The 21,318-nt window shown below is 42.4% G+C and overlaps 1 protein-coding gene across 7 annotated transcripts in view; it reads right to left on the bottom strand.

Moving 5' to 3' along the window:
* The window catches only part of DLGAP5 (DLG associated protein 5), a 42,640-nt gene extending 22,843 nt beyond the window's left edge, over nucleotides 1-19,797 (bottom strand). The window contains exons 1-11 of one of the 7 annotated variants that reach the window (XM_070053328.1): nucleotides 19,243-19,358; nucleotides 18,111-18,196; nucleotides 17,779-18,017; nucleotides 13,148-13,341; nucleotides 10,307-10,369; nucleotides 8,358-8,442; nucleotides 8,140-8,259; nucleotides 5,456-5,526; nucleotides 3,141-3,415; nucleotides 1,576-1,700; nucleotides 1,109-1,235 (exon numbers count right to left, since the gene is read on the bottom strand). In XM_070053328.1, coding sequence (XP_069909429.1) covers nucleotides 1,109-1,235; nucleotides 1,576-1,700; nucleotides 3,141-3,415; nucleotides 5,456-5,526; nucleotides 8,140-8,259; nucleotides 8,358-8,442; nucleotides 10,307-10,369; nucleotides 13,148-13,341; nucleotides 17,779-18,016 — 1,298 coding nt within the window. In that variant the 5' untranslated portion in view covers nucleotide 18,017; nucleotides 18,111-18,196; nucleotides 19,243-19,358. The other 6 variants (XM_051822897.2, XM_051822889.2, XM_051822890.2 and 3 more) reach the window with 6 other exon arrangements.
* Between the last annotated feature and the right edge of the window lie 1,521 nt (nucleotides 19,798-21,318).

Below are 21,318 nucleotides of genomic sequence, written 5' to 3'. Positions count from 1 at the left end.
CTCTATAAAAAATAAAACACACACACACACACAGGTGGGCCTTTGGCCTTGCAGTTAAGCCACCAGTCAAATTACCTATACCTCATAAAAATCTCAGCTTTATTCCTAATTCCAACTTCCAGCTAATGTGCACCCTGGAAGGTAGTAGGTGATAGCTCAAGTGGTTGAGTCCCTGTCACCCATATGGAGAACCTAGATTGAAATCTTAACTGCCAGATCAAGCCTGGCCCAACCCTGGCCTTTATAGGCATACGAGTAGTGAACCAGCAGAGGGGAACCTTCAGTCTCTCTCTGGCTTTCTACTTCTCAAAAAATAAAAACAAAACAAAACAAAAACAAAAAAGGGCACAACACACATACTAAAGTAGAACTCTTTAAGTGCCAAAATTAAATGTTTTCAACATTTAACATTAAATAAAAACAGAATAGTGTGTCTTATACACTATCATTTATATACTTTTTTAACTGCCATATTTGTCTATATATACAGTATCTATCTCTGGAAGTATTCACAAGAAATGAATAGCACAGGCATCTAACTATGAGGATGGGAGACAGGAAGGAAGGAAACTACTCACACCTGTGAGTTAGGAACCACACGAATGTAGTAGTCATTAAAAAATTAATTAAAACTTAAAAGATAAGTGATGATCACCCAAAGTCAGTTTTCCTCTATTCATCTACTAAATTAAGAGTATAAACAATCTACTTTTTTTTGTTTTTTGACAGGCAGAGTGGACAGAGAGAGAGAGACAGAGAGAAAGGTCTTCCTTTGCCGTTGGTTCACCCTCCAATGGCCGCCGTGGCCGGCGCGCAGCGGCCAGCACACCGTGCTGATCTGATGGCAGGAGCCAGGTACTTATCCTGGTCTCCCATGGGGTACAGGGCCCAAATACTCGGGCCATCCTCCACTGTACTCCCGGGCCACAGCAGAGAGCTGACTTGGAAGAGGGGCAACCAGGACAGAATCTGGCGCCCCGACCGGGACTAGAACCCGGTGTGCCGGCGCCGCAAGGCGGAGGATTAGCCTAGTGAGCCGGCCCCTCTACTTTTGGTTTTTAAATGTCTAGATATTAATGCAAAATTCTTATACCAGGAACAAGCAAACCTGAAATATGGCACATCATGCTGGGGCTGAGATGTGTAACCTTCATTTACTTCAAGTGATGGGACTTCTTTTATTGGAAGGTTGTTTGAATTTTTAGTAGTAGCTTCATTTTGATTTAAGGCATGTTCTATAAATTAAAATATTAAACAAATTATTAAAATGACATTCCTCACAAAAGTATGTTTTAGAAAATTTTTCAATGTTAAGTTTAAAAAATTTTAAGTTTCTGCTTCAAACATTTCATTCATCTCTTCTCTAAAGTGGCTATTTTTATTTCTTCAAATTTAAAGTTATATGCCCTTTCTCCTCAATCTATATTATATATCCCAACTCTCTCTCTAGATGTCCTGCCCATCTTTTCTGACATTGGGGTCACAGCTCAAACTATATGGTGAAAAGGTTCTACACAAATTTTAAAAACTTATAATCCTGAAAAGTAGGTAAAAAATGTAATTAAAATACTGTACCTTCATTCCAAACTGTTACAGAACCCAAAGGACACTGGAATTTATTTGAATCTTGCTGTACAGTCTTAGTTGAGTATATCCTATGTTTTTGTTCCAAAATTTCTTTTGTTGCTTGAGTTTTATCACTAAAAACAATAAAGATAAACCTCATTAAACTAGAAGTCCATACATTTTGATTGATTGGTTTAAAATTTTGTTGTTTTTTAAGACCTAGGATAAAATAGAGTAGAAAGTCGATCAATGGTTGGGAGAACACTGTCTCAGGGCAAAAAACTGAAATCCACGGGGCTGGCACTGTGGTGCAGCAGGTTAACACCCTGGCCTGAAACACCGGTATCCCATATGGGTGCCAGTTCTAGACTTGGCTGCTCCACTCGCCTGGAAAAGCACTAGAAGATAACCCAAATCCTTGGGCCCCTACACCCGTGTGGGGGACCTGGAAGAAGCTCCTGGCTCCTGGCTTTGGATCAGCTCAGCTCTGGCCGTTGCGGCCAACTGGGGAGTGAACCATCAGATGGAAGAACTCTTTCTCTGTCTCTCTCTCTCTGCCTCTCCTTTCTCTGTGTAACTCTTTCAAATAAATAATTAAAAAAAAAAAATTGAAATCCATGTAAAGTTTTTCATAATATACATTTTTCCATGAACTTTTTAAAGATCCCTCATTAGTGATAACAAAGCACATGAGGCCGGCGCCGTGGCTCAATAGGCTAATCCTCCGCCTTGCGGCGCCGGCACACCGGGTTCTAGTCCTGGTCAGGGCACCGGATTCTGTCCCGGTTGCCCCTCTTCCAGGCCAGCTCTCTGCTGTGGCCAGGGAGTGCAGTGGAGGATGGCCCAAGTGCTTAAGCCCTGCACCCCATGGGAGACCAGGATAAGTACCTGGCTCCTGCCATTGGATCAGCACGGTGCGCCGGCCGCGGCGGCCACTGGAGGGTGAACCAACAACAAAGGGAGACCTTTCTCTCTGTCTCTCTGTCTCACTGTCCACTCTGCCTGTCAAAAAAATAAAAAAATAAAATAAAATAAAAATTAAAAAAAGCACATGAAATATCAAAAACTGTCAAATACATTATTGTAGACTTCTGAAGAATTTTTTAGGTTTTATTTTTTGAAAGGGAGAGTTACAAAGAGAGGGGGAGAGACAGAGACAAAGAGGTCTTCCATTTCCTGGTTCATTCCCAAGTGGCCACAATGGACAGGACTGGGCCAGGAGCCTGGAATTGCATCATGGTCCCCCATGTGGGTGGCAGGGCTCATGCACTTGGGCGATCTCCTGCTACTTTTCCAGGCAGGAAAGTTGGATCAGAAGTGGGACAGCCAGGACACAAATGAGAACCAATATGGAATGCTAGTGTCTCAGGCAGTGGCTTAACCCACTGTACAACGGCAGCCTTTGAAAATTATTACAAACTGTCATGATTTATAAAGCTGGTCCACTAACAAATAAACAATAACTTTTAAACAGCTTAAGCCAAGTCTAAGAAAGGCACTTATTACTCCTTTTAGCAAGGGACTCATTACTACAATTACATGTAAATATACATATTTAAAGGTTATAATCTTACACTTGTGTTTCTAAAGGAGTCCAAGTACAGCTGGGTGTTAAGAAAGCATTGGCACTTCTGGGAGTCATAGGTGTTACTTGATAGGTCTTTAAGCCATCCAGTGGCTGAAACATAAAATCTTTAGGTGCAAAGGAAATTTTCCCTTTCGTTTTTGCAAGATTTGTCTTAGGTAAGTTTTCCATTTTTGACAAGACTCCATCTGGATCCATTCCATCTGCTGTACTAGTTTGTGAATCCAATATGTTTTCTTCATTATCAACTTCAAAATAAATGACCTAGAGGTAAGTAAACAGAGTAAAGTAAGAATTTCTCTTCGAGGGATACATCTGACCAATTTTTGCAGGTCTGAAACTATGACAATTCAGATTTATTTCACATATATAAAAGTATTTCAGGAAGTTTGTGGGAAAATGGATTAAAAGTTAATTTTATTTTTATGTAAAAGACTTTTTAACTCTATCCATATTTTTTGCAAATTAAGCATTTCCATAAACTTTTTGAAGAACTCTTGAAAAATAAAAACATACAATTTAATGTATACAGGTAATCAAAAGAGCAGCTACACCAAACCACTGCTATGATACAGGAAGACAGAGAACAAACCCTTATTAAAGGAGTAAATGATACCTTTTCAGTATCAAAACAAAATAAAATATATGAAATCTAAGATGGAAAAATTTACTCAACTAACATATATCTTTTAACTTATGCTATTTTATTAGTTTGAGTATTATAAATCTGATATTAATGGATGTCTACATTTATCAAGGACCAAATCTTTTTTTAATAGTCTTACCACAAGAGCAATACTTTTCAATGTGACAAAGTCAGACTAAGCATATTCAGCATGTTTTCTTTTTCAATCATGTCATTGTTACTTGGCTTTTAAACAATTTTTAGAGGCTTCTAGGTTTCTGACTTTTAATGAGACATGAATTCACACCAAGGCATTTCAACTTGGACAAGCTGAAATGATAATACTGTTCCCAAGGACATCTTGGCAGTGAAAATAAAAACATTAGCCCCTAAGGGAAAACTAATCTCGAGGGAGGAACTTTGAAGTCTAATTGGTTTGTGAAGATTCACTTACTACTACCTTCCTTGGAAGGCCAAAGGTAACTTTGATATTTAGCAAGAATCTAAACAGGATACTTATACTTTGGCATAACTTCTTTTCTTTTTTCTCTTTTTGCACCATTATCAGGCTGTAGCAAATCTTTTTATTACACCTAATTAAATCTTTCAATAATGTCTCTAACAGTATCAAACACCACTTCATATCTCCAACACACAGCAGTACTAGAACTGAGAAGCGTTGTATTTCAAGCTTCTGATCACATCACACAGTGACCAGACGAAGCTTAAATGTTCTTTTCTCATGTTATCTAATTTGGCATCATTTCTTTTTAAGGATAATGAATTGTAGCATTGCAGACCAAGGGAGCAGGTCTTCAGAAAAATACTTCTTTTTTGAGGACCTTATTTTAGACTTCATACTAGATGCTATCTGGGATGGTAGTTGATTTAATTCTTACACTATTCTGTATTGGTATTCTATGTTAGAGCTGGGGAACAAACCTGAATTGCATAACTTGTTAGCAGTTATACAGCTAATTATAAGCAACGTTCAAACCCAAGTCTAATTTACTCCAATATCAACATATTTTACCATACACCACCCTATCTCTTAGCTAATTCCCACATAACAACTTTTTTCAGCTGTCCTTTATATTTTTCTCCATCTTATTTCAGTTAACCATATTACACCTTCTCTATTTATAAAGCTCTGGGAATAAGTCATCCAAAGAACAACAGTGACAGGGGCCAGCATTGTGGCATAGTGGGAGAAGCTGCTGCCTGTAACGCTGGCATCCTACATGGGCATTGGTTTGAGTCCTGGCCACTCCACTTTGAATCCAGCTGCCTGCTAATGTGCCTAAGAAAGCAGCAGATGGCCCAAGTCCTGGGGCCCCTGTCACCCATGTGGAAGACTCAGAAGAACTCCTGGCTTTGCCCTTGGCCAACCAAGGCCATTGCAACCATTTGGACAGTGAACCAACAGATGGAAGATCTCTCTCTTTCTCTTTCCTCTCTCTGCATAACTCTTTCAAATAAATCTTAAAAACAAAACAAAACAAAACAAAACAAAACAATGACAATAGTAAATACTTTTGATGCTTCTGTGTGGTTCAAAAGGTTTTAACAGACATGTAGGGCTAACCACTTGAAGGAGATCTGTATGCTTAATTTTAACTTTTAAAGGAAGTGATGAGATTCTCAAAGTATCTAGAAATAAACAGATGTTCATACTCTACCTTGTCAGGATGTGGTTCTGTATTTTTAGCAGGTCTTCCTTTACTTGGTGCCTTTCTTTCTGGTTCATTATCTAAAATGAAAGTGAAGTAAATCTCCAGCGGGAAACATTGCATTAAAAGTACTCAGTAATTGTAAAGGAAAAAAAAAGGGTGTTGGTTTGAGGCCTGGCTACTCCACTTCCAATCCAGCTCCCTGCTAATGTGCCTAAGAAAGCGGCAGAAGATGGCCCAAGTTCTTGGGCCCTGCCATCCATGTGGAAGACCCAGAGAACTCCTGGCTTCAACATGGCTCAGCCCTGGGTGTTGCAGCTATGTAGCGAGTGAACCAGCAGACAGAAGATCTCTCTGTGTCTCTCTTTCTCTGACTCTTTCAAGTAAATAAATTAAAAAAAAATTAGGGGCCAATGCTGTGGTTTAGCTGGTTAAGCCACCGCCTGTGACATAAGCATCCCACATGGGTGCCAGTTTGATTCCTGGCTGCTCCATTTTCAATCCAGCTCACTGCTAATGTGCCTGGGAAAGCAGCTTGGGCTCCTGAACCCATGTGGGAGACCTGGAAGAAGCTCCAGGCAGCTGGCTTTGGTATAGCCCAGTTCTGGCCATTGTGGTCATTTGGGGAGTGAACCAGCAGATGGAAGATCCCTCTGTCTTCCTCTAACTTTTAAAATAAAATTAAATCTGCTTTTAAAATAAAATTAAATCTTTAAAAAAAGAAAATAAAGGGGCCAGCGCCATGGCTCACTTGGTTAATCCCCGCCTGCAGCGCCGGCATCCCATATGGGTGCCAGGTTCTAGTCCCGGTTGCTCCTCTTCCAGTCCAGTTCTCTGCTGTGGCCCAGTATGGCAGTGAAGGATGGCCCGAGTGCTTGGGCCCCGACACCCGCATGAGACCAGGAAGAAGCACCTGGCTCCTGGCTTCGGATCGGCGCAGTGCCGGCCGTAGCAGCCATTTGGGGGGTGAACCAATGGAAGGAAGACCTTTCTCTCTTTCTATATCTATATCTCTACTCGTTAAATAAATAATAATAATAAATTTTTTTAAAAAAAGAAAATAAAATTTGCTGCCTAGGTACAGCCTGTCCATTTCCAAAACAAAATGAATGTGTTTTACTTTTTTTCTTTTAATATGAAATACATATTATACACAATTAGCACAATACAAAAAAGCACAAACAAAATAACCAGAATATATATTTTACATATATATACACACACATAAACACATATATGGTATGTTTTTCAGTCTCTTCCTATGTCTACATATTTACATAATACTTTTAGAAATGTGATCCTGGCCGGCGCCGCGGCTCACTAGGCTAATCCTCTGCCTAGCGGCGCCGGCACACCGGGTTCTAGTCCCGGTCGGGGCGCCGGATTCTGTCCCGGTTGCCCTTCTTCCAGGCCAGCCCTCTGCTGTGGCCAGGGAGTGCAGTGGAGGATGGCCCAGGTGCTTGGGCCCTGCACCCCATGGGAGACCAGGAAAAGCACCTGGATCCTGGCTCCTGCCATCGGATCAGCGCGGTGCGCCAGCCGCAGCGTGCCGGCCGCGGCAGCCATTGGAGGGTGAACCAGCGGCAAATGAAGACCTTTCTCTCTCTCTCTCTCTCTCTCTCTCACTGTCCACTCTGCCTGTCAAAAAAAAAAAAAAAAAGAAAAAAAAAAAAAGAAATGTGATCCTGGGGCTGGCGCTGTGGTACAATGTGTTAAAGCCCCAGCTTAGGCCGGTGCCGCGCCTCAATAGGTTAATCCTCCACCCTGCGGCACCGGCACACCTGGTTCTAGTCCCAGTCGGGGCGCCGAATTCTGTCCCGGTTGCCCCTCTCCCAGGCCAGCTCTCTGCTGTGGCCCGGGAAGGCAGTGGAGGATGGCCCAAGTGCTTGGGCCCTGCACCCCATGGGAGACCAGGAGAAGTACCTGGCTCCTGCCATCCGATCAGCGCGGTGTGCCGGCCGTGGCGGCCATTGGAGGGTGAACCAACGGCAAAAGGAAGACCTTTCTCTCTGTCTCTCTCTCTCACTGTCCACTCTGCCTGTCAAAAAAAAAAAAAAAAAAAAAAAAAAAAAGCCCCAGCTTGCTGCACCGGCTTCACATATGGGCGCCAGTTCCAGTCCTGGCTACTCCACTTCTGATCCAGTTCACAACTAATGTTACTGGGAAAAACAGTGGAGGATGGCCTAAGTGCCTGGGCCCTGCACCCATGTGGGAGACCTAGAGGAAGCTCCCAATTCCCAGCTTTGGATCAGCTCAGCTCTAGCTGTTATGGCCATTTAGGGAGGCAACCAGAGGATAGAAGACCTCTCTCTGCAACTCTTTCAAATAAATAATGTCAATTTTTAAAAAGAAAATAAAAAAAGAAATGTGATCCTACTGTTCAGATTTTGACCATTTTTCTTTTAATCTATCATAAGCCATGAAACCAAATGTTCTTCTACATTTTTAGTGCCTATGTTGTATTGCTGCAAATACAATAATTGAAACAATGCTTATATGAATTCTGGTCTCCATCATCTGAGTACTCACTGCATGCCACCTGGATGCCAGGGCACAGAACTTACTTTTAGGAGTTAGAATCTTCCATGTTTTCCTCTCTCACTAAGAAGTTCATGCTGACTTTTAAAAACCGAACATAAAGTCTCAAGGACTGAATGTCCTAATGCAGTCACTGATCAGACAACAGTTCTTACCATTAGCAGCTCTTGCACCTGGCTTTCTTGTGGTAGAAGAGACAGTTCTGGCAACCTGCTTTGCTGCTTGAGTAGCTGATCTAGTCATTCTCACTGATGTCGGCACTGCAGGTTGCACAACTATAGGGGAAAAAACCAATAAATTCAAAAGTTCTTTGTAATTGTTAAATGACTGCTATGGTAACATAAGATTTTACAATAACTGCTATTATTCTTACCTGTTCTCTCTTTGTCCAACATTTTCTTTTCAGAAGTTTGCTTTTGACCAGGTCGGATTACTTGAACAATATTCCCATTATTAACCTAATTAAGAAATTAGGCACCATGTGATTTAGTTATACAATTAATCAAAGATTTTAAAATTTGTAAACTGACCTCACATCTGAATTCTGACAATTATGAATAACCACACAAAAAATATATAAACCCAAATGAGATAAATAAACAAGCTTTCTATTATACAAGGGTACTTCAAAAAGTTCATGGAAAATGAGAGTGAAAGGTAAGTTTAGGGACTGGCGCTGTGGCATAGCGGGAAAGGCTGCCGCCTGCAGTGCTGGCATTGCATTTGGGTGCTGGTTTGGGTCCTGGCTGCTCCACTTCCAATCCAACTCTCTGCTATGACCTGGAAAAGCAGCAGATGGCCCAAATGCTTGGGCCCCTGCAACCACATGGGAGACGGGGAAGAATTTCCTGTCACCTGCCTTTAGATTGGCACAGCTCCAACCACTGCGGCCAACTGGGGAGTAAACCAGCGAATGGAAGACCTCCCTCTCTCTCTCAGCCTCTCTGTAACTGCCTTTCAAATCAATAAATGTAAATTTTGAAAGATAAGTTTATTACAGAACAAATAATTTCTTTGAAATTTGTAGTTTCTTCATAATACACATTTTCCATGAATTTTTGAAGATCTCTCATACAAATTTCTTTCTTTTTTTTTTTTTTTTTTGATAGGCAGAGTGGACAGTGAGAGAGAGACAGAGAGAAAGGTCTTCCTTTTGCCACTGGTTCACCCTCCAATGGCCACCGCGGCTGGCGCGCTGCGGCCGGCGCACCGCACTGATCCAAAGGCAGGAGCTAGGTACTTCTCCTGGTCTCCCATGGGGTGCAGGGCCCAAGCACTTGGGCCATCCTCCACTGCCTTCCCAGGCCACAGCAAAGAGCTGGCCTGGAAGAGGGGCAACCGGGACAGAATCCGGCGCCCCAACCGGGGCTAGAACCCAGTGTGCCAGCGCCGCTAGGTGAAGGATTAGCCTATTGAGCCGCAGTGCTGGCCTCATACAAATTTCTTAAACCCCTTTTTCTAGAATTCTAGAATTTATAAAATGCTAATATCTCAAACTAATACTATTTCCCTTCTTGGCCACTTCATTTTTAGTAACACTCTTCAAAACTCTATTAGCAGTACTTTGAAGACCCAAAGGTTTATAAAATCCACCCCACATGTATTTCATGCAGGTAACTTGGAATGCTAATAGGAACCCAGTAAACAAAGAGTGTGACACAAAGACAAAGTTTGGTATGGATCTCATAAAGTACATTTAGACAAAAAGAATATTTTAAGTGAAAGTTAACAATGATTTTGGTGCCCGTTCAATCTAGTAAATTGGTTACTATGTTTGAAGCTGACATTAGATTAAAAGTGAACTTACTTTAAACAAACAAAAATACGAAAAAAGAAAAAAAGAAAGAAAAGCAAACAAAAAAAAGAGAAAAAAAAAACAAACAAAAAAAAAGAGAGAAAAAAAAAGTGAACTTACTTACCCTGAGAAAAAAAATTTTTTTTTTTTTTTTTTTTTTGACAGGCAGAGTGGACAGTGAGAGAGAGAGACAGAGAGAAAGGTCTTCCTTTTGCCGTTGGTTCACCCTCCAATGGCCGCCGCTGCAGCCGGCGCACCGCGCTGATCCGATGGCAGGAGCCAGGATCCAGGTGCTTTTTCCTGGTCTCCCATGGGGTGCAGGGCCCAAGCACCTGGGCCATCCTCCACTGCACTCCCTGGCCATAGCAGAGAGCTGGCCTGGAAGAGGGGCAACCGGGACAGAATCCGGCGCCCCGACCGGGACTAGAACCCGGTGTGCCGGCGCCGCAAGGTGGAGGATTAGCCTATTGAGCCACGGCACCGGCCCAAAAATTTATCATTTTAATAACAATTATTATCAACTATACCTTAGTCTGCTCTGCTTGGTCTTTTGCCTTTGACCTCGTAATCCGCATAGAAGATGGAATAGCCTTAAAACAGTCAAAAGAAGACAAAGTTTAAAAAATAACTGCCAAAGGTTTAACTCCATGTCTCACTATGAAATAAAGTTCTCATTTTATTTTCATTTTACTTATTTACTCAAAGTAAGGCAGTTATACAGAGAGAGAGAGAGAGAGATCTTCTATCTGCTGATTCATTCCCCAGATGACCACAATGATGGGGCAGGGCCAAGCCAAAGTCAGGAGCCAGGAACTCCATGTGAGTCTCCCATGTGGGTACAGAGGCCTGAGAAGAGAATCTGGGCCATCTTCAGTTGCCTTCCCAGGTCCACCAGCAGGGAGCTGGATCAGAAGTGGAGCAGTCAGAATGGGAACCCATATGGGATGCTGGCTTCACAGGCAATTCTACCTACTGTGCCACAATCCCAGCCCTAAGTTCCAATTTTAAAGTTAGACTTTATCCTTAATCATTTATGGCAAGAAAATACTTGCTTACTTAAATTGCTATTTTGTTTGGCTTTCACTTACTTCAAATTAAGTTTAAATTAATAATTAATAAGTTTAAATTAATATTAATTTATTAATTAGTTTAATTAATAAGTTTAAATTAATAGCTTCAAAATGGCCCCAAGCCGCCTTTATGGGAGACCAGATGGATTTCTGGGCTTTGGCCTGGCTTAGATTCGGCTCTTGTGGCCATCAAGAGCGAACCAGTGAATGGAAGACACCTCTCTGTTTCTCCCTCCCTCTGTTGCTCTGCCTTTCAAAAATACGTTTTTGTTTTTGTTTTTGTTTGTTTTTTTTTTTTTGTTTTTGACAGGCAGAGTGGACAGTGAGAAAGGTCTTCCTTTGCCGTTGGTTCACCCGCCAATGGCTGCTGTGGCTGGCGCACCGCGCTGATCCGATGGCAGGAGCCAGGTACTTATCCTGGTCTCCCATGGGGTGCAGGGCCCAAGCACTTGGGCCATCCTCCACTGCACTCCCTGGCCACAGCAGAGAGCTGGCCTGGAAGGGGGGCAACCGGGACAGAATCCGGCACCGCAAGGCGGAGGACTAGCCTAGTGAGCCGCGGCGCCGGCCTGTATTTTTAAAAAACTAACAGCTTGTGGCATAGTGGGTAAAGCTGCCACCTGCAATGCCAGTATCCCATATGGGAGCTGCTTTGTGCCCTGGCTGTTCCACTTCTGATCTCGCTCCTTCCTAATGGCATAGGAAAAGCAGCGGAAGATGGTGCTAGTGTTTGGGACCCTGCTACCCACATGGGAGACCTGGAAGAAACTCTTGGCTCCTGGCTACAAATTGTCTCAGTCCTGGCTGTTGCGATCATCTGGGGAGCAAAACAACAGATGGAAGATCTTTCTCTCTGTAACTCTTTCAAATATATAACCTAATCTTCAAAAAATATTAATAGCTTCAAAATACTTTTTGGTGAGAACAAATTTCAAACTATGTTTTCAGGTATTAGATTCTCATTAATTAGGTAGGCAAAATAGGGTAGATGAGCAAATTTTTTTTTAATAAAAAGGCAATTATGGCTCACTTTCCTATTTTTAACAATTTTATTTCAAATCTCATGATTAAGTACTTGTCTACTATCAGTAAGAAAACTGACATCATCACAAAATGTGGAAAAAATTCTGCAAAAAACTGACTAAAAAGTGGTAAGATATTTATTCACTTTGTAAAAATCTCTTAACCATAACAGACTTCTCTAGATCAGAAATCAATTTCTTATCCAAATCTGTGAAAAGCCAGTGCTAACAAAACCAGGCTTTGCCTTAGAGTACACAAGGTAAGCAAAATAAAGAATAACAATCTTTAGCGAATCTTGTTATTTAACACAATCATGCCTGTTTTCCCCCATTTGTAGAACACTTTTTAAATAGCTGTTTATAGTTTGGAACAATGATTGGCATTCTACATATTCTTGAGAAGGCAGTCTAAATCGAGGCCGTCCTTGTTGTTCCTCCAAACAGAAACCATCCTCCCTTCTCTATTATATGTAGAATATTTTTATATCTTTCTGTCCTTGAACTATATTGTTAGTTTTGGTCTCTTCAAAATTATCCTAAGGTCATTTGCAAAGTAAATAATCAAAGATCATCAAGTGAATCAATGAGATTCATGAGACCCAGAAAAGTAGGCAATACTTTGGGCCTGTGCATAATTCAACTCTTATTCATATCAGGAAAGCCTTACTTGAGAGTACATTCAGAAGTTTATGAACAAAATGAATTTAAATGTAGGTTTATCTGGGTGCAAGAAAATTTCAGAATCACCTCATTTCTGACTTAATTTCCATTACCCCTCACCATCCTGTTGGTTACCAGTCCTACCAAATGTATCTCTTACCATGTGCTATATAGATTTCTTCCTTTTTAAAACCACTGACACTGTCCACTTATCCTGGTTCACCTAATCTACCCTAACAGTCTCACAATTTTGGTCTTCTGATCTATAAATGCTTCCTTTTCTGGATTATAATCTTTAAGGTTAGGGTAATCTTCTTGAATTATTAATCTGATAATGGTACTATTTTACATATATACCTCCCTCAACTCTTTCTAACCTACAGGATAAATGTCAAATCCTCTGACACAGCAGTAAGTCTATCACTACCCTCCTATTTTAATCCTATCCTACCTTACCTATAGCACTTTCTAAAGACCTGATTTTCATCCTTCTAAATTACCTATCAACTATTAAGTGCCTAAAGGGACTAAGAAGCAGCAGTTATTTTAATCTTTTAAGGAAAATTCCAGAAAAAAGGAACAATTCCTTTATATCAAATTAAGATACTAAATTTACCTTTTTTGACTCAGCTTTCATAACATTCTGGTTTGATGAAAGAAAACCAGGCTTATCAGGTCTATAAAGACCCACTTTAAATACTCCTCGTTTAGCTTTCTCTCTCTGCTCTTTCAATTTTTGAAGCTGTTTTTCTTCTTTGTATTTCTGGAGCATTTGTTTTCGTTGATCTCCTAGGACAGTCTTCATTGATCCTAAAAAGGAAAAAACCACAATACAGTATATAAGATATTTCACATAAAGGGTTGTGTAAATGTCTAAAAAAATCATTTGTGTCAAACTTCAGCTGCTGTTAAGAAATAATTTTAGCAGGGGCCAGCGCTGTGGTGTAGAAGGCTCTTGTTGTGGCTGCTCCTCTTCCAGTCCAGCTCTCTGCTGTGGCCTGGGAAAGCAGCGGAAGATGGTCCGAGTGCTTGGGCCCCTGCACCTACATGGGGAACCTGGAAGAAGCTCCTAGCTCCTGGTTTTGAATTGGTCCAGCTCTGGTCATTGTGGCCATTTGGGGAGTGAACCAGTGCATGGAAGACCTTTCTGTCTCTCTCTCTATAACTCTACCTCTCAATTACATACATAAAATCTTAAACAATAATAATAATTTTAGCAACAATTCCTTAGCACTCTAAACATGTTTATTTCAATCTGTAATTTTAAAAAGTTTCTATTCCTTTTCTCATAACTTGTTGAAATATTAACTAACTGCTTACCATGTATTATTTCACTATTATTTTTACTTTTTAAGAGATTTATTGGGGCCATTGCCATGGTTGGCAGGTAAAACTGCTGCCTGTGGCACAGGTATCCCATACTGGCATGGTTCAATCTCAGCTGCTCCATTTCCAATCCACTCCCTGCTAATGTGCCTGGGAAAGTAGTAGAGGATGGTCCAAGTCCTTAGGCCCCTGCACCCATGTGGGAGACCCAGGAGAAGCTCCTGGCTTCTGACAGGCCTAGCTCTGGCCTTTGTGACCATCTAGGGAATGAACCAGCAGATGGAATACCTCTCTCTGTCTCTTTCTCTATTTCTGTAACTCGGCCTTTCAAATAAATAAATAAATAAATCTTAAAAAAAATAAAAAAGACAGATTTATTTGAAAGGCAGAAAGAGAGACCTTCCCTCTGATAGTTCATTCTCCAAATGGTCATAACCACCAAGGCTGAGCCAAGGTGAAGCCAGGAGCCAGGAATTTCATCAAGGTCTCCAACTTGGATGGCAGAGGCTCAAGTACTTGGACCATCACCCATATCCTTGTGAGGTGCATTGGAAGGAAGCTGGATCAGAAGCACAGCAGCTAGTCTCAAACTGTCACTCCAATATGAGCTGCCAGTGTCACAAGTGGCAGCTTGACCCACAGTACTGCAACACCAGCTCCATTACTTCACTTCTAAACCAGTTAACTTGCATGTTAGCCAGCCTCCATGCTGACCTCTGGGGATCACCCCCTCTGGCAGTCATGCCCTTGTCCTGGCAGTCATGCCCGCTCCGCTCCCACACCTAACAGACTTGACTTGTATAACTAAAAAGAACATAGAAATGAAAGAGTATGATTTCTCAGATAGGGTGGAGTCTGCCTCTCTCAGATGACTCACTCTGGGGGAAGTCAGTGGCCATGGAGAGCCTTAAGGAGACTTCTAGCAGCTCTAGATGTTCACATAACAAAGAATTTAGGTTTCCAGCCAAAAGCCAGCAGTATCTTGTTGGTTATGTGAATCAGTCATCCTGGAAGCAGACTTTCCAGACTAAGTGAAGCCTTCAGATGCAACCATAGAAAACATCATGACTGCTACCTTCAGAACCATCCAACTAAGCCTCATCCAAATTCCTGACCCACAAAATTTGTGTGAAACAATAAACATTTTTTTTTTTAAGTTTCTAAGCTTAGTAGTAACCAGTACAACTCCGGAGGTTATTTATTATAATAGATGTGCTCCATCCATTCTCACCTGTTCAAGAACCTTTTCACCTATTATTTGCTTTGCTACACGATTGCTGTCATCAAGAAAACATAAACAGGGAGATGGGGCAGATGGTTAAGCTCCCACCTTCGCTGCCAGTATCCCATATGGGCACAAGTTCATGTACCAGCAGCACCACTTCTGATCCAGCTCTCTGCTAATGGCCTGGGAAAGCACAAAAGATGGCCCAAGTGCTTGAGCCCCTGCTACCAATGTGGGAGACCTGGAGGAAGCCCCTGGCTCCTGGCTTCAGCTTGGCTCAGTCCTAGCCATTGCAGTCATTTTGGGAGTGAATTAGCAGATGAGATCTCTCTCTCTCTCTCTGTGTCAATCTACCTTTCAAATAAATAAATCTTAAATGCTATGGTGCAATAGCTAAGCCTCTGCCCATGGCACAGGCATCCCCTATGGGCACCAGTTCATGTGCCAGCTGCTCCTCTTCTAATCCAGTTCTCTTCTATGGTCTGGGAAAGCAGTAGAAAATGGTCCAAGTGCTTGGGCCCCTGCACCTGCATGAGAGACCCAGAGGAAGCTCCTGGCTCCCAATTGGCCCAACTTCTGCCAATGCAACCATTTGGGAATTGAACCAGTGGATAGAAGACCTTTCTCTCTGTCTCTCCTTTTCTGTAACTCCATTAAAAAATAAAATTTTTTTTTAAATTTTAAAAAAATCAGAAACATGTAATAATTTATCCCAATACACAGCTTTACTGAGCTACTTGCCTTGTTTTCTAGTCATTTATGGCAATAATTATCAAGAAAATTATCTATCTCTATTCCCAGTTCTCCTTACATTGTCTCCTTAACTCAAAATTATGAAAAATATATAAACCCACAAGTAGAATTAAACCCCAGATACCTACCACCTAGATTCAGATTCAGCAATTATGAACGTTCTGCTGTTTTCAAAAGTTCTCCTCTCAAGATTTCATCCCTATGTACAATAGCAGGTACCTCTAAAACATCTCCTTTCTAACTAGTCTCCCTGTAGTCATGCTCCCCATCCTATAATCTGCTCTCAACATAGCAGTTTAAGCAATCTTTTTAAAACACAAATCAGATTACATAAACATCCATTAATCCATTAATGGCATCTCCTTTTCTTCAGCATAAAAGCCAACATCCTGGGGCTGGTATCAGGTAAAGCCACCACCTGCAATGCCGGCATCCCATATGGGCACCAGTTCGAGTCCCAGCTATTCCACTTCCAGTCCAGCACTCTGCTATGGCCTGGGAGGGCAACGTAAGATGGCCCAAGTCCTTGGGTCCCTGAGCCTGTGTGGGAGACCCAAAGAAGTTCCTGGCTCCTGGCTTCGGATAGGTGTAGCTCCGGCCATTATGGCCATTTGCAGAGTGAACCATCAGATAGAAGACTTCTCTCTCTGCCTCTGCCTTTCTGTAACTCTGTTTTTCAAATAAATAAATCAATCTTTAAAAAAAAGAAAAAGCCAATGTCATTGAAATGATGGTCCCCAGGGCTGTCTAGGATTTAGCTTCCTATCTTGACTCATTCTTCTCTAGCCCTGGTTACCTACTTGTCTTCTATGGAACATAGTAGGCCCACTTCCATCTCATCCTTTGTAGGCAGGACATAAGGGATATTTTAATAGCATACTGACATGGTTAGATTTGAGAGGACAAGAGTAGAGGCAAAAACAAAAACACACTTTTGTCTGATTCTTTCTTTTCCCAGAATCACAAAAATGACAAATCTGGCTTTTTTCAGTCCAATCCCATTTTTGACGTAGTCATTTAGCTTGAAGACATTTAGAATCTTACGTGTGTCACATTTTACACTGATCCTAGGAAATGATAAAAACTAAAGCTGTGAACAATTAACTTAACACCTCATTTCTGTCTAAGAAACTTCCATCCTTTGCCTTTTGAGATGCTATCTGTATCTTTTTCTAAGTTGATTCTTTTCTTTAGTTGATCGTTTCCTTCCTAATGGCCCTAAATCCTTTTGGACAAACTGTGAATATGAATTCTTTCTACTTTTCTCTAATTTCCACTGGCAAAGTATTCTTCCTCATGGGTTCTTTAATCATTCTATTTTGTTTCTTATCAATTTATCTTTCAACACTTATCTTACCCAAACTCCCAGAAGAACTTTACAATTACTGTAAGACAGTATAAATGATGAAGTCTACAATACTCCGCAACACTCCACAATCTAGCTAGGGACCTTCACAGCCCTTCTCTTAAATAAATTGTCCAGTGATCTCTCAGCTTCCATAAGGGATTGTTCCAAGGCTCCAATGGATAGAAAATGGCATAATATTTGCCTGTAACCTATATACATTTTCCTATATACTTTAAATCACCTCTAGATTACTTATGAACCTAGGACAATGTAAATGCTATGCTACAGTTGTACTGTTTAGAGAATGACAAGAAAAAAAATCTGTACATGTTCAATAATGATGCAATTCTATTTTAACATTTTCAATCCACGGTTCGTTGACTATACAGAAACAAAAACCCTTCTCTGGGAGAAAGGTCTCAAAAATGGAGGGTTGACTATATATTTAGTTGTAGAGGATATCAAGTTACAATGACATTTCAAAACCTCATTCATCTGGCCAGGATTTGTTTTCGTTTTGCTTTTACTCACAGGCATTAAACCACGCTTACTCCACTCCTCAAAGTACTGAAAATCACAACAGACCTTTACTTACTTGGCTTGGCACTGGCCTTTTCTGGAACAAGCGCTTGAGATGACTCATCTAATTCAACGAGAATTCTACCTTCCCAGTTTGGAATGTTGACATCTTTCAAACCAAAATGTCGATTTCGTTCGTATTCCTTATGTCTGTTTTCTTTCTGAGACAGTGATTTCCTATGAGCAATTTTAGTTCTAATCATTTCAGTGCTTAAATCTTTTCTGTGTCGAATGGCAAAATGTGACGAAGACATCCTGTCAGGGAAAAGGGAAATAGAAGCCAACTTACATGAATTTTCATTTTATTATTTAAAAAAATTAAAGAGTCCAGTTCAAATCCTGTCCCACCTGAGAGCCTCCTGAAATAAAAATTCAGACAAGCAGCTCTGGGCTTACCGCAGAACGCACTGCAGAAAGAAGAGTACAAAGTGCAACTGGGAAGAGGGAAAGGAAATGTTAGGTTTGTATACAAAAGTTTCCATAACCTTCCCCTGGGATGAATGTAGGCAGCCTAACATTTCTCAGGGAAAAAAAAAAAAAAACAAAACACTATATGAGATGCCTATAAGACATGCATAGACAGACAACTGGATATTTAAGATTAAAAAAAGAGAAAGATTTTCAGGAAAAAAATTTCCATGGTGATACAGAAGGATAATTCCATTAGTTTGTCCTACTGTCTTCATCCATACAAGAAATCATATTGTTTACTCGGCACATATCTTTTCTTAGAAAGATCCTTGAGAACATACTCAAACAAAACAAGGGAGAAGGACACTAAACATGATGTCATGAGTTCTAACAGACAGTGGGCCCAACTGAGAAGGTTAAAGAAAAGAGGAGAGTTGGAGGGGTCACCTATGTGCTGGTATAGAGCACTACCAAGCTAAACTGGACAAAGAGGGCTGATTCTCCATATTGTTCCACACTCAAAGTAGGGAGGGTCCCCCCCAAAGCAAGCAATCAATCGGCTCTGCAGTGGGTGACTAATTCAATGCAATGCTGATACTGTATTCAACAGTATCACAGGCACACTATATTTTTCAACAAAATTAGCCAAAGCCCACTGGAAAACCTCAAGTAAAAGAAAAACTGGCACAAGAAATGCAATTAAGTTACAATTTAACATTACTGTAAGCATCAACAGAGTATAAGAAATGAGAATCTGAGTGGGATGCTTAATAACATTCTTAAGAACCCAGGAGAAGTGATAATGGACCGTGTTTTTCATCAAGAATTTTCTACTACTTTAAAGAAAAAACGAAGTCTATGATTTGTCTCCTTGTGCAAGTACTAATTCGCTAAATATTAAAAAAAAAAAAAAACCTACAAGGCACGTATTATCTTAAAACACAGAAAAGCACTACCCATAGCAAGAGAAGACGGAGACACGGAGGGAGGGAATACAGGCACACTCATCACAACAACCCTAAAGGCAGTTCCCATCACCGCCCTGGCCCAGCTGAAGGAAATTAACCACCCGCATTCGCATGACTTCCAGGCGGCGGCCGCAAGCCAGGCAGCCGGGCTCCTCACGCGCGTCTGAGGCTGTCGGAGCGGCTGCAGCCCCAAAGTCCAGAAGGCGTTAGTCCTGCCTGCCGGCGGGGTCTCCGCCGGGACCCTGTCAGCCGTCACAGGACCCGGCAGGGCGACTGGACGGAACACCGGGATCCGGGACGCTGAAGACCCCGCGCGGGGAAGACCTGCCCCACCACCCCAGAGGCCAATGACGCCACCCAGGCAACAAACATTCACTATGCCGGGATCACGTCATCCGGCGCGCCAGGTACCGCCGTCCTCCGGGGGCCTTCGCGCGAGCGTCCTCGGACCCTTCTAGAACTCACCGGAAGCCGGCGAGCGTCGTCCCCACCCCGGCCCCACAGTACTCACTGACCTGAGGGCCCTTCTCGTGTGAAGCCTCCGCCAGAGGAAAAGGGACCCACTCGGCCTGCACGACTTCGGTCTTCCCTGAAGCAGGAACACCTTCCTATCCGAGCCTCGGCAAAATTCAAACTTCCCGCACCGAGCTTCTGATTGGAGGGACTTTAACCAATACTTCCGGGAAAGGCGCCCGCCCCTTCCCCTCACAGAGGCTTGCGATTGGTTCGCACCGTGAGATGTTTGAATTGATTGACAGCTAAAGGGACGGTTCCAAGGATGGGAGTGAGGGGAGCAATAGGTGGGGCCGCGGCGCGGGCCGAAGCGGGGCGGGAAGTGTGGAGGCTCTGAGGCTGGGCGGCGGGTGCGGTGGCGGGGCTCCGAGCGGCTCGAGGTGAGGCCGCGCTGGGTGCGGACTGTGGGAATCCGCCGCTGAGGCGCGCGGCGACGCGCGGGTTCTACCGGAAGGGACGTGGGGCCCGCCGCCTCCCGGGTCCAGCATTTGCAGGGCTTTTTGAAGTCCCTGTTTACTCTCAAAAATGCGGCCGAGCTTGTTGGACTGCTAAATGGTCTAGGCTTACCCCAGCAGAGTTCGCCTGCCTGCCAGTCAGCGTCGCCGGCGCGCCTTTTTTTCTTGTCAGTTTTTTTGTGGAAGCAGAAAAGCTTCAGTGAAAAACATCGTGTGTGTGTGTGTGTTGACCATTGTACGAGTTTTGATCGAGGTGCAGCCGTGTCCCCAGCACGTCCTCAGGGTGTGTCCTCTGCCGGCGAAGCGCCCGCACTCCCGGTCCGGTCCGCTTGCCCGCGCTGCCGCCACCACTCCTGACTTTGTCACCATAACGGTGAGGGCAGTGGGGTGGCCATCGGTCTAGGGGCTGCGACCCCTGCATCGCATGTTCGAACCCCAGCTCCTCCAATCCAGCTTTCTGCTAATGCGCACCCTGGGAGGCATCGGCGGTGCCTCAAGTAGTGGGGTCCCTGACACCCACTGGAGAGACCCGGATGGAGTTCCCTGGCTCTGGCTTGAGCGTTTGGGGGGAGTGAAGAGGCGCAGTCGCACAAATAAATATTTTAAGTAAAAATTCTCTATCTAAAAGCATGAAGGTACTAGGGACTGCCTTCCTTCTCAGCATAATGTATTTGGGATTAACTCAGCAGTTTTTATTGAGAAGTATTCTCATTGAATATTCATTCACATACTAATGGACATTTGGGTGGCTTCCACATCGGGGCTATTGAAGTTGTTCTAAATATTTTTGTACAAGTATTTTTGCAGGCGTATTTTGTCATAAATACAGGTGTGGAATTTCTAGGTCATTCTGGTTATGTTTATAATAAATTCCCTAGCTGTTTTCCAAAATGGTTGTACCACTTTGCACTGCCACCATCCGTGTATAAGGGTTACAGTTGTTGCACATACTTTCCAACATTTCCGGTTGTTAGTCAGACTTGAACCTTTCTAATGGGCGTGAAATGATGTCTATTTTAATTTTGCAAGTTTCCCAGTGACTGAGGGTGAGCATCTTTTCATGTGCTTGTTAACTTTATTGTCTTGTTTTGTGAAACATTTTTTCAATGTTTTGCCTATGTTTTTTTTTTTTAAAGATTTATGTATTTATTTGAAAGGCAGAGTGACAGAAAGGCAGAGGCAGAGAGAGAGGTCTTCCATCCACTGGTT

This window comes from Oryctolagus cuniculus, chromosome 12, assembly GCF_964237555.1.
Source record: "Oryctolagus cuniculus chromosome 12, mOryCun1.1, whole genome shotgun sequence".
Taxonomy (NCBI): domain Eukaryota; kingdom Metazoa; phylum Chordata; class Mammalia; order Lagomorpha; family Leporidae; genus Oryctolagus; species Oryctolagus cuniculus.
Note: the sequence above shows the minus strand (reverse complement) of the source record. Positions and strands in the feature narration are given on the sequence as shown.